The following is a 13,484-nucleotide window of genomic DNA, read 5'->3' as shown; positions in this document are numbered from 1 at the left end:
ACAAACATTCTCTGAGTCTCCCCTACATGAATTCCCTTGGAGCATAGGAGACCTTTGCCACTTACCAGCTCCCAGTCACTGGGGTGGTGGACCCTGGAGAATCCTCACCGATTGGGGCCTGAAAGCAGGTGCTAAAACACAAGTCCCTCTATGCTGAGAAGTAGGGCAGGGATGTTTCTGGAGTTTAGTATGGATAACCTCATCCTATCTAGATACATCACAGTCTCTGAGTGGATTTTGGACACACCTTTCACCTAGTTTCTTTTTTCCTTTACCAACTCCTGCATGATGAAATAAGCTTGCCAAAACATTGTACATTTCTAATAAATCTTCTTTCACTACCCATTCAAATCATCTTCAAACTTTATTTAATAGTTAATCATACTTGTCATAAGATATTAGTCTTAGGACTTTTATATTTTTAACACCACATTCCTTATCTAGAATAATGTTTAGTAATCATACCATGTTTATCAAATTCATTGCCAATGATGAGTTTTGCTCAATTCAGAGCTCATCAGGCCAGCTGGGACACAAAAAGCACAATGGTGATTGGAAAACTATTTATATAAGCCATTTGTAACAACAGATTTGTGAATATCCTCACGAAGCTGGCAAAGCATGATTATAATTAATTATACTTGTCATAAGACATTAGTATTAGGCCTATTATATTTGTAAACACAGCATTCTTTATCCAGTCCCTTATTATATACTCCTCGAAAGCAGCAAAATTCTTCTCAAAGCCAGAAACACCCAAAAATGTAGATGATCAAAGTGGGTAGAGGAATCTGCAATGTGAGTGTAATAGATTTAAATTTTAGAAGCTGTACTTACAAGATAATGGTGGCATTAATGTTAAAGATCTTCCACTGTAGTACTTGAATGATTTTGATGATGAATTTTGTTTTGTAGGTATGGGTTGGGGGCTCTTTCTACCACTGCTGTATTCATTTGCATATTGTTTTTTTCATACAATTCATTGTACATTTATTTTATCTTCATAAAAAAAAAAAATCATTTATGTTTAGGCACGAGGACCTCAAAAATATGCTGGACAGTAATAAAGATGGATTGAAACTGGAGGCTATGAAAAGAATTATTGGAGTGAGTATAAAAGTAACTATACCAGAAATAGCAGTTGTAGTCAACTAAGTTTTATTAGTGTTTTTGGTTATTGTTAACACTTTGTACTGTGTACAGTATGATAGGTTTTGGTTTAAATGGCTTGAATTTTCTCCGTCCATGTAGTAGAAAATTACACCTGTTGTATGGTTGGGAGGGCTAAGCCTGTAACAAATCAGTTTAGAATGATATGTACTACAACAGTAGGGGGAAACAATAGGAAAAATTATTTTTATAATGACACCTCATTCATTTCTGTAGCTATTTTAGTTACATTCATAGATAAAGAAGTTATGTAGATACATAGATGGAAGGCTAAGTACTAACATACAATACATACACAAGTTATAGGTACAATTTTTTTTTCATACATTATATAATAAGTCATCATTACTAATATCATGAAGCTAGTATGTATTTGATGTGTTGAACAGTAACATAAAAACTGGTACAACATTTGCCTTTCAGACAATTTATACATAAGTGTTGAGAAATGAAAAGCTATTACCTTGTATACAGCAATGAAGATTTTTGAGCATGTCACAAGCCTAGAACAAAGTTCACACACCTACGTGTGTTAATGTGTTTTGTACCAGCCTCTGATATAATCATTAGACTATAGCACTTCACCAATAGGAGGGCAACACATACTCCATGCACAGTAATTCCCATGAACAATAGCATTTGAACAAAGGCTTATTATTTTCTGTGCTTTGTTTGTCTTCAGATGCTTTTTTTTTTTTTCTTAGGAGGTATGAATGATGACTGGAGTCACTCTGATTGACCAGTAATGTTACCATCACTGTGCATCATGTGGTTGGTTTGATTCTGATTTCAGATCGAGGGTTTTTGAATTCCTGCTTTTGTTACTTTGGTTGAGCCTGCTCCATTTTGTGACATGTTTCACAATTGTTGTTTTCATGCCTACTTTTACTTCTAGTTTTGTCTTCATGATGAGGATCAGGTAGTCTCACTTTCATCTTTCATGCTTAGATTCCACAGGTATGTGTATTTTGTTTTATCTTTCCTCAATTATTTTTTTGATGAATCTCAGGCTCCACTGTTGCATGAGTCTTCAGTCATTTTTTTTCATATGGGGATTTCCTATTTTTATTTCTCTTTCTCTCTCCATCTACTCATCTTTATTTCTTACTTCATCAGATTTTTTACTACTCACCATGCTTCACCTTCTTTTAGAAGCTTGCTTTACATCAAAATCCTGTCAGCTCTACTGGTGCAACCTGCATATATCTGTTTTTCACTTTTCACTCTATTTTCTTCCATTTTATCATAATTAACATGGTTTCTTTGTTTCTGGAATGTGCTTTGTTCATGTGCTTGAATTTGCCTTACTTTCTGCCATTTGCCTCTGTCAATCTTCTCTCCAGGACCTCTGTTTTGCATCCTTTCTTTATGATGTTTTTTGGTGAATATTTCTTATACTTTGACATTTTGAGATGATGCAGCTCATCAGCTGTCTTCTTTGCTTACTTTGGTTTCTTGTCTGTGAGACCTGGGAGCCCCACTGGATTTCTCATCATATGTGACCTCATGGGGTCACCCTTCTTCTCTTCCTTTTCCTCCTGTTACTGTTTAAGACCCTTCCTCTTTGCAGGCTGGTTGTTGTGGGTCTTGGAGGCAATTGTTTCTGGAGCCACCCCTTGGTTTTGGTCCAGTGGGAGTTCTACTCTCCCACTTTGTACACCTTATTGAGTTACTCAGGTACTTTCACAGGTTTTTTCTTTTGTCCTTTTACTCTCCATCTTACTTGTTTCAAATGCTCCTCTGGAGTTTTACTCCCACCTTTTTGTCTTCCCCATACAGACATAAAGATTTATGGCTAGTTATCAGTCTATCCCGCTTAAACTAACTTTGGTCTTTCCTCGTTTACTAATTAATGGTTTTCTCACTCTACGGTGAATATTCTCTTTGGTGGTGAATGGCGTGATTTGTGGTCTTTCTTCACATCCTAATTTGTCTGGATGTTTTTTTATTCCTTTGAGTTATGATAGTGGTCAAACATTCAGTTCTTAGTTTTTCCCTTCAATTTCACCATGGCCTTCATCTTTTTTTTCTCATTTGGTCTGGTGGGCTTTTATTCTGAAGTTACATTCCTGAGGCCTATTTTACCACTTTTCTATTGATGTTTGACTTTTACTTGCTCCTTCCAGTGGGGCTTCCTCTTTAGTAAGAGTCATCTCATTTAGGGTGGCCAGTTTAGTTTGTGAATTCAGTTTAGACTCCTGTCCTGTGTCTCACTTTCTCACACTGCATGCAGGGCAGGCTCAGCTTACTCCTTGAGACATGGAACTTTTGATTCTGAGGCTCTCATGCCTCCTTCATTTCCTGCATGAGAGGATTTGTCAGTTAGGTAAGCTTTCTCTCTCTTTTGCATTCCCTGATCCTCTTGGATGTATCTGTACATGTCCTCTCTAGTGCTTTCTGGTATGTCAATGCAGGTATATCCATAGATCCACTATCTTTTCTTCCCTTCTCACTATTGTGGTGACTCACTTGATCTCTCATCCATCTTCCCCTACTTTTCCCAGACTTGCATTTGTTTGGAGTCCTCCAGGGCTCAACAATATGTCTTTGTGTTCCTTTCACTTACATATGTGGGTTTCCATATCTGTGGTAAGTGCAGAACAGGTGGAACATTATGTTTCTTTGTGCTTGACAACAACAATACTCCACATACACCTTTTCACAAATTGCTCGGTTTGAGTGGGGTGCAGTTCTGGACTCCTGCTCCATTTTTAGCTTGTGGTTTCCAGATGAAAGTTTCTCTATTTCCACATCCTTGAGATGATGGCTGCTCTCCAAGCTTGCCATCATCTTTTTGTCTCATCTGACTTTTCTTCTTATCATTCATTCAGATACCTCTTCTGTCATTTCTTCCAACCCTCAACAGGGAGATACTTGTTCCCATGACCTTTGTTTTCCTGGCTCTAGACTTTTTCTTTTGGGCTCATGACCACCATGTTCAGTTGGTGATTTAACTAGCCTTGGACACCTATGCTTGGACCCTTCCAAAAAACTTGTATCTCCATCCTCTGGTGTTTTTGGTGGATTTGTTCCTGCTATGCGAGTCCTGTCTTCACTGCCTTTCCACTCTTTTCTTCCAATCCTGTGGTTTTTGTGTGAGTATAGTACAGGCCACCCCACTATGCTATGAACCAAGCTATTCTTGCTAATCAGTTAAGGTGGATGAATTTTATGTTTTCATCAAGTAATAGGTCTGGGACATTTCTTTTTGCACCTCATTATTGTGTTAAATATCTTGCATATTTCTCCAGTAAAAAACAGTCTGACTTATTGCCACACCACATACACACTCATGCTTAGCTGACTGCCAGCAAGATAATGGCCAGTTGAAAAATCATTTTCTGCTCACCATAGTGATACTTTAGTGTCAATTAAGAAATTATTTTGACAATATCTTTTGCTGTACCATCTCTTCTTGAAATGGCTACAGTCTCTTACCAAATGACGCCTTACATAGCCTAGCCTCCCCTAATGGGTGATAAGTTCCATGGGCTTTGTCTTTCTGAAGATATGTTTTCAGAAAAGAGCTCATCCTTATAATTTCTTTATCTGCACTGGCACATTCACCATTGTCAATGTGGAATTTTAGCTGTTCATTGTGCAAAGAGGTAAGTAGAGTTTCTGAAGTTAAAATTTTTGTACCTGAAAATGTATTTCAGATAGATACCTTTCTTCACAGCCTCACACCTTTCCTATTTTTGGTGCATTTTATTTGCCTCATCAAGAATGAGCCTTTTTCAAATGCCAGTTTCCATAGGGATTACCGTGCATTAAGGATTTTTGCCCTCCTATTGGTGGAGGGCTATAGTCTATTGATGTATACATCATAGGCTGGAACTATACATGTTAGCATGTGTAAAGGTGGGAGCTTAAGACTTGTGGTGTGTGCAAAAATCTTCTTGGTGGTGCTTGAGGTAACAGGTAAGTATCTATCTAAAATACTTTTTCAGTTAAAGAAAATGTAACTTCTCAAACATCTTCAGAAAGATTGAAGACTATGTTATGTACTTTAAAGTTTATAAGAAGAATATATTTTTTTCATAACATTGTTAACAGTCATTGAAGATTACCATATTTTTCTATATCTGGGTACTAATTTTCTCATAAGCTTTGAAGTTATGGAAAACTTTTAGATATTTAGCCAGTTTACTAAAATAGAAGGTTCCCAGTTTATAAATGTAATGTGTAGGATTACACTATTAAAGTGTAACAGGAACCTATAATTTCTGAATAGTATGTGACAAATGTAAGGAAAGTTAGTTTCTTAATCTGAGGAGGAGTTAGATTACTAGAGAGATAGGTATGTGGGTAGCACAGCAAAATGAGGTACTAAGCTAATCTGCCATAATGATGTACGTGGCTAATCTACTGAGGTGATGCAGGTGACTATTTTATTAAAATTATGAATATTGTATGTGTAAATGAGTTTCTAATGTTTAGCTTAATTTTACTAAATTTAAGTTATTGGATATAAATTTTAAACTTAATATGCACACCGATACTTAGTTACCTATTATCTATGCCTAAATGTTCCATATGTCATGAAATTTTGTTACTTGTAATAGAAAAATATTAGTACATTTTATTATCAAGTCAATAATAGATTAATTTATTTTGATTGTATAACACAGTAATTATTTTCTCTCACATTTCTCACTGTGTAGGAAGTAACTTTTATGTTTTGTTTATAGATGGTTGCAAAAGGAAAAGATGCATCAGAACTATTCCCAGCTGTTGTCAAAAATGTTGTCTCCAAGAATATTGAGGTAACACAAACAGTATTTAGGAAATAATATATTGTAAACATGCACTAAAATATTCTACATGTTTTTATTATTAAAGTATTATAAAGAAGAAAAGTTATTTTCAAATTTCAGTTGTATCTTATGAAGAGTAGTTTGATACAACATAAATGCTGTTCATACAAACAAGACAAAACCATACATAAAGTAATTTAGTGATGTAAATGGTATGAGTTATTTACTTTGGTAATGTCTGTGTTTTCGTGCTAAACATTACTTACACAATGAGTGGTATGGGTTTTGGATGGAAGCATTCTCCAGTGTTAATAACTTTATTTATTGTGTAGGTGAAAAAGCTGGTTTATGTGTACCTAGTAAGATATGCAGAAGAACAACAAGACCTAGCCCTACTTTCTATTAGTACTTTTCAAAGAGCATTAAAGGTGAGAAAAATATCTATATATAAAAAGAAATATTTAGTTAGTGAAAGTAAATAATAATACGTATGCATTTTTTCTCTCCTATATGGTTATCTCTAAAGCCAGTTTTGATATTCATTTAATGTTCAAAGTTTCAAAATGTGAAAGCCATATAGGTAAGCATAAATATTTGCTGGTTTATTCAGTTTACTATGTGATAAACTAAAAATCTGGTCTAAAGTTCAAGATATAAAATGTAATTTATGGACTTTGAACTTTAAGTAAAATATTTAGTTTATTAAACGCTGTTAGCTGTTTTTAAACTGGATTTATAAACACAGGATCCTAACCAGCTGATCCGAGCAAGTGCCCTTCGGGTATTGTCAAGTATCAGAGTTCTTATGATTGTACCGATTATGATGCTGTCTATTAAAGATGCTGTAAGTGATATGTCTCCATATGTTCGCAAAACTGCTGCACATGCTATACCAAAACTGTACAGGTAAGCTCAAGTTTTTTATAAATAGTGGAGAAAAATGTTCAAACTTAACTATACTTCAGTAGCATGTTAGATGCTAAACTAACTTGGTTAAATTGTATCTTTTTTTCCTTTTTACATACAGAACATGTGTACTAATATAAAACAAAACTAAAGAGGTAGAATATTTAGAAACTTTGTTTCTTTGTTCAGATATTCTAGGACTATTTTCTATCAAATAGATAGGAAAAGCATTCATATATAAAAAATGTTGATGTTATAAAATTCTTTGTCAGAAATCAGTTGCATACCCTTCTTTATACAGTGTTCTTGCACATCTGTTTAAGAACTAATCTAAAGCCAAGATGCCATATGCAAAATTGTTATAGATATGAAGACAGAATATTAACATTGAAGATATCAGTTGTGGTTTTTGAATTTACCTCGTGAACAAGGCTATATTAGATCCACCATGAGATATGTTTAAGAATATGCAAATATAAAGACATTAAATATATATATATATATTGGAGCATGCATTAGGTGAGTGTGACATAGGTGTTAATTCTAACTAAGGCCAATGACAAAAAAAGCTTCCATACATAAAGTAAAGCTTGCTCATTCATAACTATAGACCATAACTTACCAAATAAGTTTGGCATATAATTTGCTGCTAAGTTATGAAATTGAGTATATCAGTATAATTAACTATACTTTTCATTTAATAAATATTAAACTGGTTGTTATAACATAGAACTATAATATTTTGTATTATTTTAGCTTCAACTTAAATGTAGGCATGTGGAACCCATAATAATAAACACCATTATTTATTTTCAGTACTTATCTTGATCAAACTATATAATAAACTTAACAGTATGAATTAAGATTTGACATAGAGAGAATAATCATTTTTGTAAAATTAATTAAGAAACACTGATTTGATTTTATTATCAACCTTTACTTTAACATAAATGTTGAATATTTCAGATTTCTACACTTATTAGCATTTAATGTTTTAAACAATTTCTAAGTGAATTAATTTAGTATTCTGAAAATTGCTTAATCTTGAAGGATAAATTCAAGGGAGGTCCAGTTCAAGCTATACTTTGATCAACATATGTTATTGGATTATATTGTATTATATATCTGCTATTGTGAAGCTATATAATGTGAAGAACTGAATAGTGGCAGATGACACTTTTTCTTCACTTCATCTGTGCAGTGTATAGGTTTTCTCATAGTGACTACAAAGCACATTCACACTAACAGTATGCTTGACAGTTTCTGAGTGTTTGTGGTATACTGTAAAACAATGAGTTTAATCTTATTCTTGTGTTTTTCTTTTTCATAGTGAAAATTCATTATTTACATAAAAAAGAAAATTTTATGTTCATGAAATGTTTCTTTTTTGTGAATCCAGCAGACTATTTATCTTAAACCATATAAATGTGTAAAATAAAAGTTTTTAATAATTGTTTGTTTGTTTGAAGTTAAGCACAAAGCTACACAATGGGCTATCTGTGCTCTGCCCACCATGGGTATCGAAACCCGGTTTCTAGCATTGTAAGTCTGCAGACATACGTTTTTAATAATAAAATTACTATTTTTATATTATGTTATTGCAAAAGTAATGGCATACGTAGTTGTTTTCTTCCTTCAAAACATAAATTATTCAAAAAAACTGTATGAAAATACAAGTCAAATTTCTAAAACCACTTTTTTATTTGTTATTGTTTTAATAGGTCTATCTTCTATGCTGATGTATTTTAACTTTGTTTGAAAGTTTATAAGTATGTGTATATGAGTATTCCTTTTTGTCTGACTTTAAACTCAATAGATATTTTTTTTCACCTATCCTTTATTGCTATAGCTTTCACTTTCTTATTCCTATATTACATATTTTACTGTTGTGTGTTACTGGGTAAGGAACTGCTTTACCTTCGTTAAGAACCTAAGTATAATACTGTTGGTCTTCAGGATGATGCTACTTTGAGTATCAGTACCATAGCTTCATATTCTAGTTAGAAATATTCCTTTTCTGCCTTTGAGAGTGACCTCAAACACTGGGTATTTTTTAACTTTTCCCTTACTGTTATAGCTCACATTTAAGAAAAAGGGAATTCAGACTATATTACATCTCCAGTGCTAAAAGTTTCTGTACTTCCCATGTGTACATTGTGTAAGCCAATAACTCATTCTTTTTTCTTGACATTACACTGTTTAGAGGTATCATTTTTCAATGCATTGTTAAACAATGGATATTTTTAACTAATCTTAACTTTTAAATTTAACTTAATTTTGGTTAAAGCTTCTAATATGAATTATTACATTTTCTTATATGAATTTAATTTCTTTGCATAATTAAACAATGAAACGTGGGACACATCATAGGGTTTTGACTGAAGCCAATAAGCAATATTTGTTTTGTCAGTATGAAAATGAAACAGAAGTACAGAAAAAGATGAAAAAAAACTTTGTTTCTGGTCCTTCTATCCATGAAAAGGATCAGGTAACACCTCCTTTGTTCTTTGCTGTTCTGATAACTCAGGTATGTGATAATTATTTTTCTTTTACTGTAGGTTCTGCTGGTGCATGCAAGGGAAGGGTTGGCCCTGTGGTAGAGCTCTAGATTTTGAAGTTGGTGAGCTATGTTCAAATTATTCCCTGAACCTACAGGTATGGGTGCATTATAAGAGTGACAGTTAATCCATTAGCATAGGTGATTGGGTGCTACTACCTTCCTTCTAGTCAGTAGTTTATAATTAGTGTTGGTAGAAGATGCTCCCTGTTCTGTAGCCTCTTCTTCCTAACAGGCCAGCTGTGATGGGGCTTGGAGACGCATAGAGGTTGGGTCAGCATTTCCACTATTATATAAACATTTGACTCTTCTTAGCCCCTTCCTGGGAGGCAGCCTTCAGGAGTCTACTAATTTTTGTTGGCTGGTCAAGCTCTCTAAGATGATATTGACTCTCACTCTGTACTTGATTCATTTGAGGTATTTTTCTCAACTAATTTACTGGATGGGCTCAGTATTTCTAACATTGTTGGGATATGGAACTTCTGGTTTCCCAGGATCGTGTGTCCTTTTCTTCCTAAGCCAGAGGTTCTGACTCTTGGTGACTCGCCTCTCTAGAGTTACTTCTTCCTCTGGATATGCTTGTTTGCATTCCTTTAATGAACTTTGGCATATCAGTGAAATACATATCCAGTTATCTACTAACTTCTCTTATTCTTCTCCCTCCATTTCTTCATCTTTTGCTGTCATGTTGGCTTTTTTGTTTCCACATGACCTTGGGCATCCCTTTTTGTCCACTTCACTTGGGCCTACATTTGTTTTTGGATGTCTCTCTAGATAGGTGGACTATAAACATGGATACTATTATGATCCATTTGTACAACTCTCCTGTAGTTTTTTGCCATTCAAAAGGTAGGTGGTCATTCTTATCTAGAAATACTTTGTTTGTTGTTGTTTTTTCTTGGTATTTTATGAACAATACTCCTCTACAGAGCCTCTAGGAAGATAGAAAATTGGCAAATTGAGGGATACAAGACTCATAAGCTGATGAAACTACAATGTGATGTAGGTAATGAGACAAAAAAATCTTCCCAGATACTAAGAAGTGAGTTGTTTATACAACAAAAGAGGAAAAAAAAATTCATTAATATAAAAAATCAAAAAAGAGGCATAGGACCTCACTGAATGCCAAGAGCTGTTGCACAGGAAATACTTCTCTATCCCAAAACTTGCATCGAGTAGGGAATAACAGAAAGCATTCAGCTTATTTTGCCCCTGCTTAGTGCCTGCTGTTAATATGAGATTTTCAGCAAGACTGTTTTAATGTTGTGTTTGTATATATATATATATATATATATATTACCTTCCAAACCATACTTGTCCAATAAAATAAAAAAAGAGAGTGGCAACAAATACAGTCAATTAGCTAGCTACTTATGTTTATTCATGGTAATCCATTGCATAGTCTCTCAGTGAGGGACCTTATGCAGATGAGATGATTCATGTTCAATATGCTCATCTTTTTGGCGCTCTTCCTTACATGAATTATGTCTTCCCAATTTCTTAGAATTGAGTGAGAAAAATCCTTGCTTCCTCAGTATGAATCTTCTGGGGTCGTTGATAAGGAAAATTCCTCTATCAGTTCATTGTAATTCCACTGGTTAAGATCAAGTAAATGCACCTCTTAATCGAAAATAAGGCAGTGCCGTCAATCTGGAAGAGAACTACAGGCCACCCCAACACCAAGAACTGTATTTGCCAACCCTTGGACTATGTAAGGCTGTTGAGCAAACTTCACATTCTTCCCACATTTGTGACACTTTAGCAACAAGCAAAACGTTATTTAATGGAACCTTTCTGTACCATAATTTGTAAATAAGTAAAGAGTATTCTTTGTTCTAGATTGATGTGGTATCTCAGTGAGTTCTGCTCTCACTAGGTCTTCCAACCTTAGTGGGAGACATCCTCTGTGAGTTTCTACTTTCTGTTGCTATAGTTTTAGAGTTAATTTTTTTAAATTTATTTCTTCACACTGGTCTCCACATTATCTCAATGTGGAATTCTAGCTATTTGTTCTATAGAGAAGTGAGTAGCCTAGTCTAAAGTTAATGGTTTCTTTACCTGAAAATGTATTTCGGATAGATATTCACCTCTCCACAGAGCCATCCACTATGTATGTATTTAAGATAGATTTTCAGAGAAGAAAAATGTTAATGCTTCATATTTTAAAATTATATATTACTCACTGTCCTAATGTACCAATAACCTCTTAAACTCATTAACTCCTTGGTCTCTGAAATGCTTTGTTGTGCTGTTTTAATAATATGTTCAGTGAATTAACTACTTTGGCAAATTCAATGGCAGGAAGCTGTGATAGAAATTCAATAATCCTGTTTGAATTAAGAAGTTAAATGAGTTCTCCATGATGTTGATTTCAGGTTGGAAGATTCTATTGGCCAAAGCTTTTTTGAACTTAATTTATTTTCTTCTGTTGCATTTTGAATAGAATGTCAAATTGTTCAAATTTGATGTCACTGTCACATTCCATGGCATGCTGTAAAACATATGAGTTATTATATATGGAAGAAGTATGATATTTTACAGTTCTTTACTGACAGACCAGTAAAAGTGTAACGAAGCTGTTATTTCAATCCAGTTTCTGATTTTGTAGCTTTTGAGCAACTCTGAATAAAGACAAATTTTGCTGTGTAATGTGGCTCATTTCCACACATTAATGACATAATGGAGGCAAATTATTGACATTACATTATCACAGGTGTGCAGTGAGCATAACTAGATTTTAAATTTCTGATCTCTCAACCAATTGGAGAAAAGTATTTTATTCTGCCTGGTATTCCGATACCACTCATTTGAAATGAAGAGGAAATGGTATTATCATTTTTTGCCAATTTTGTGCTGCATTCCATTTTATTTTGAAAATAAGTTTCCTCAATTATTTTCTATAAAGATTATTATTTGTAATTGGAAATTCATAATTGACTAATCAGTGGGCTCATTAATTGATTATATTCAACTAATTTATTATTCTAATATGAGACTTGGAATAATTGGAAATAATAATTTTGATCAGTTGATTATTTTCAGTGAGTTGTGACACTAATTGATTAAGATGAACAACCCTGAATTAATCCAAAATAATAATGAAAAATCATAATAGCAATATTCCTATTACTTGAATAGTTGGAATAATCAAACACAGTAAGAATAACAGGGGACAAAATAATTTGGTAGATTTGATTTGTAGAAACTGCTAATCAGTGTTGAATTTGATTAGCAATTAGCAAATATTCCATAGCATCTTTTTATTATTCATCATTTTAACATTATGGCAACTAAATTCAGCACTAAAAGTCTAAACTTTTTTTTTAAAGACATCCACTAACGAAAAAGAGGTAAATGGTATGTTTTTATTCTAATAACACTTTTATTCAGCTTCAAACCCTAATATTTAATTGTACCATACATGGCATTTCATGAACAAAATAGTTCCTGGTATATAAAGTAAAACTTCAAAACTTCAAGAAATACCAAACACCACAGCTGTCAAAAAATAATACAACAATCGATTAACCAGAGAATGAAGTGACTTGAATATTGGAACTGAATAAGGTTGCTACAAGTCGTTTTTCAAATTAATCTAGTTTATTTCTTTTCTTTTTTTTTTTTTATGAGACCTCATCACTCTCTTCACAATGTGGTCTCCTTGGCTGTTTGAAAAAGAAAATGTCTTGTGACTTTTCAGCAGTAATTACCCCTTTTGCCACAGGCATTCTTTACTGTGCATGTCACTAGGTTTTTAGTGAGTTACATTCAAAATTTAATTAAACTACTTTTTCTTTGTTCATGTTATACCAATTAGTATATCATAAAATCGTAGGTAATAAACCATATTTTAATGGTATATAAGTTTTAAGTTCTTAATTTTATAAGGCAATGTTAAAAAAGTTCCTGCATTTCCCCCAGTGTGTGAAATGTGACATTTTTTCTATAGGCATCCCCTCTTTTCTAATTTATTTACCATCCCTCCAAGTAGTACAGAATTTAATGTAAATTACTTATTATAATATTGTCATTGCTCAGATAAGGTATAATTTTGTTTGGTTACAGAGCCATCAAATAGAAAATCAGACCCCTCT

General features: G+C 33.5%; 1 protein-coding gene across 1 annotated transcript in view; it reads left to right on the top strand.

The window, feature by feature from the left end:
* LOC106478108 (AP-3 complex subunit beta-2-like) overlaps positions 1-13,484 on the top strand; it is a 71,565-nt gene that overhangs the window by 8,281 nt on the left and 49,800 nt on the right. The window contains 4 exon segments of the mRNA XM_022381634.1: positions 1,032-1,107; positions 5,862-5,936; positions 6,260-6,355; positions 6,673-6,833. Coding sequence (XP_022237342.1) covers positions 1,032-1,107; positions 5,862-5,936; positions 6,260-6,355; positions 6,673-6,833 — 408 coding nt within the window.

Source organism: Limulus polyphemus, unplaced genomic scaffold (genome assembly GCF_000517525.1).
Source record: "Limulus polyphemus unplaced genomic scaffold, Limulus_polyphemus-2.1.2 Scaffold180, whole genome shotgun sequence".
Lineage (NCBI taxonomy): Eukaryota > Metazoa > Arthropoda > Merostomata > Xiphosura > Limulidae > Limulus > Limulus polyphemus.
This window is presented reverse-complemented; position numbering and strand designations above follow the sequence as displayed.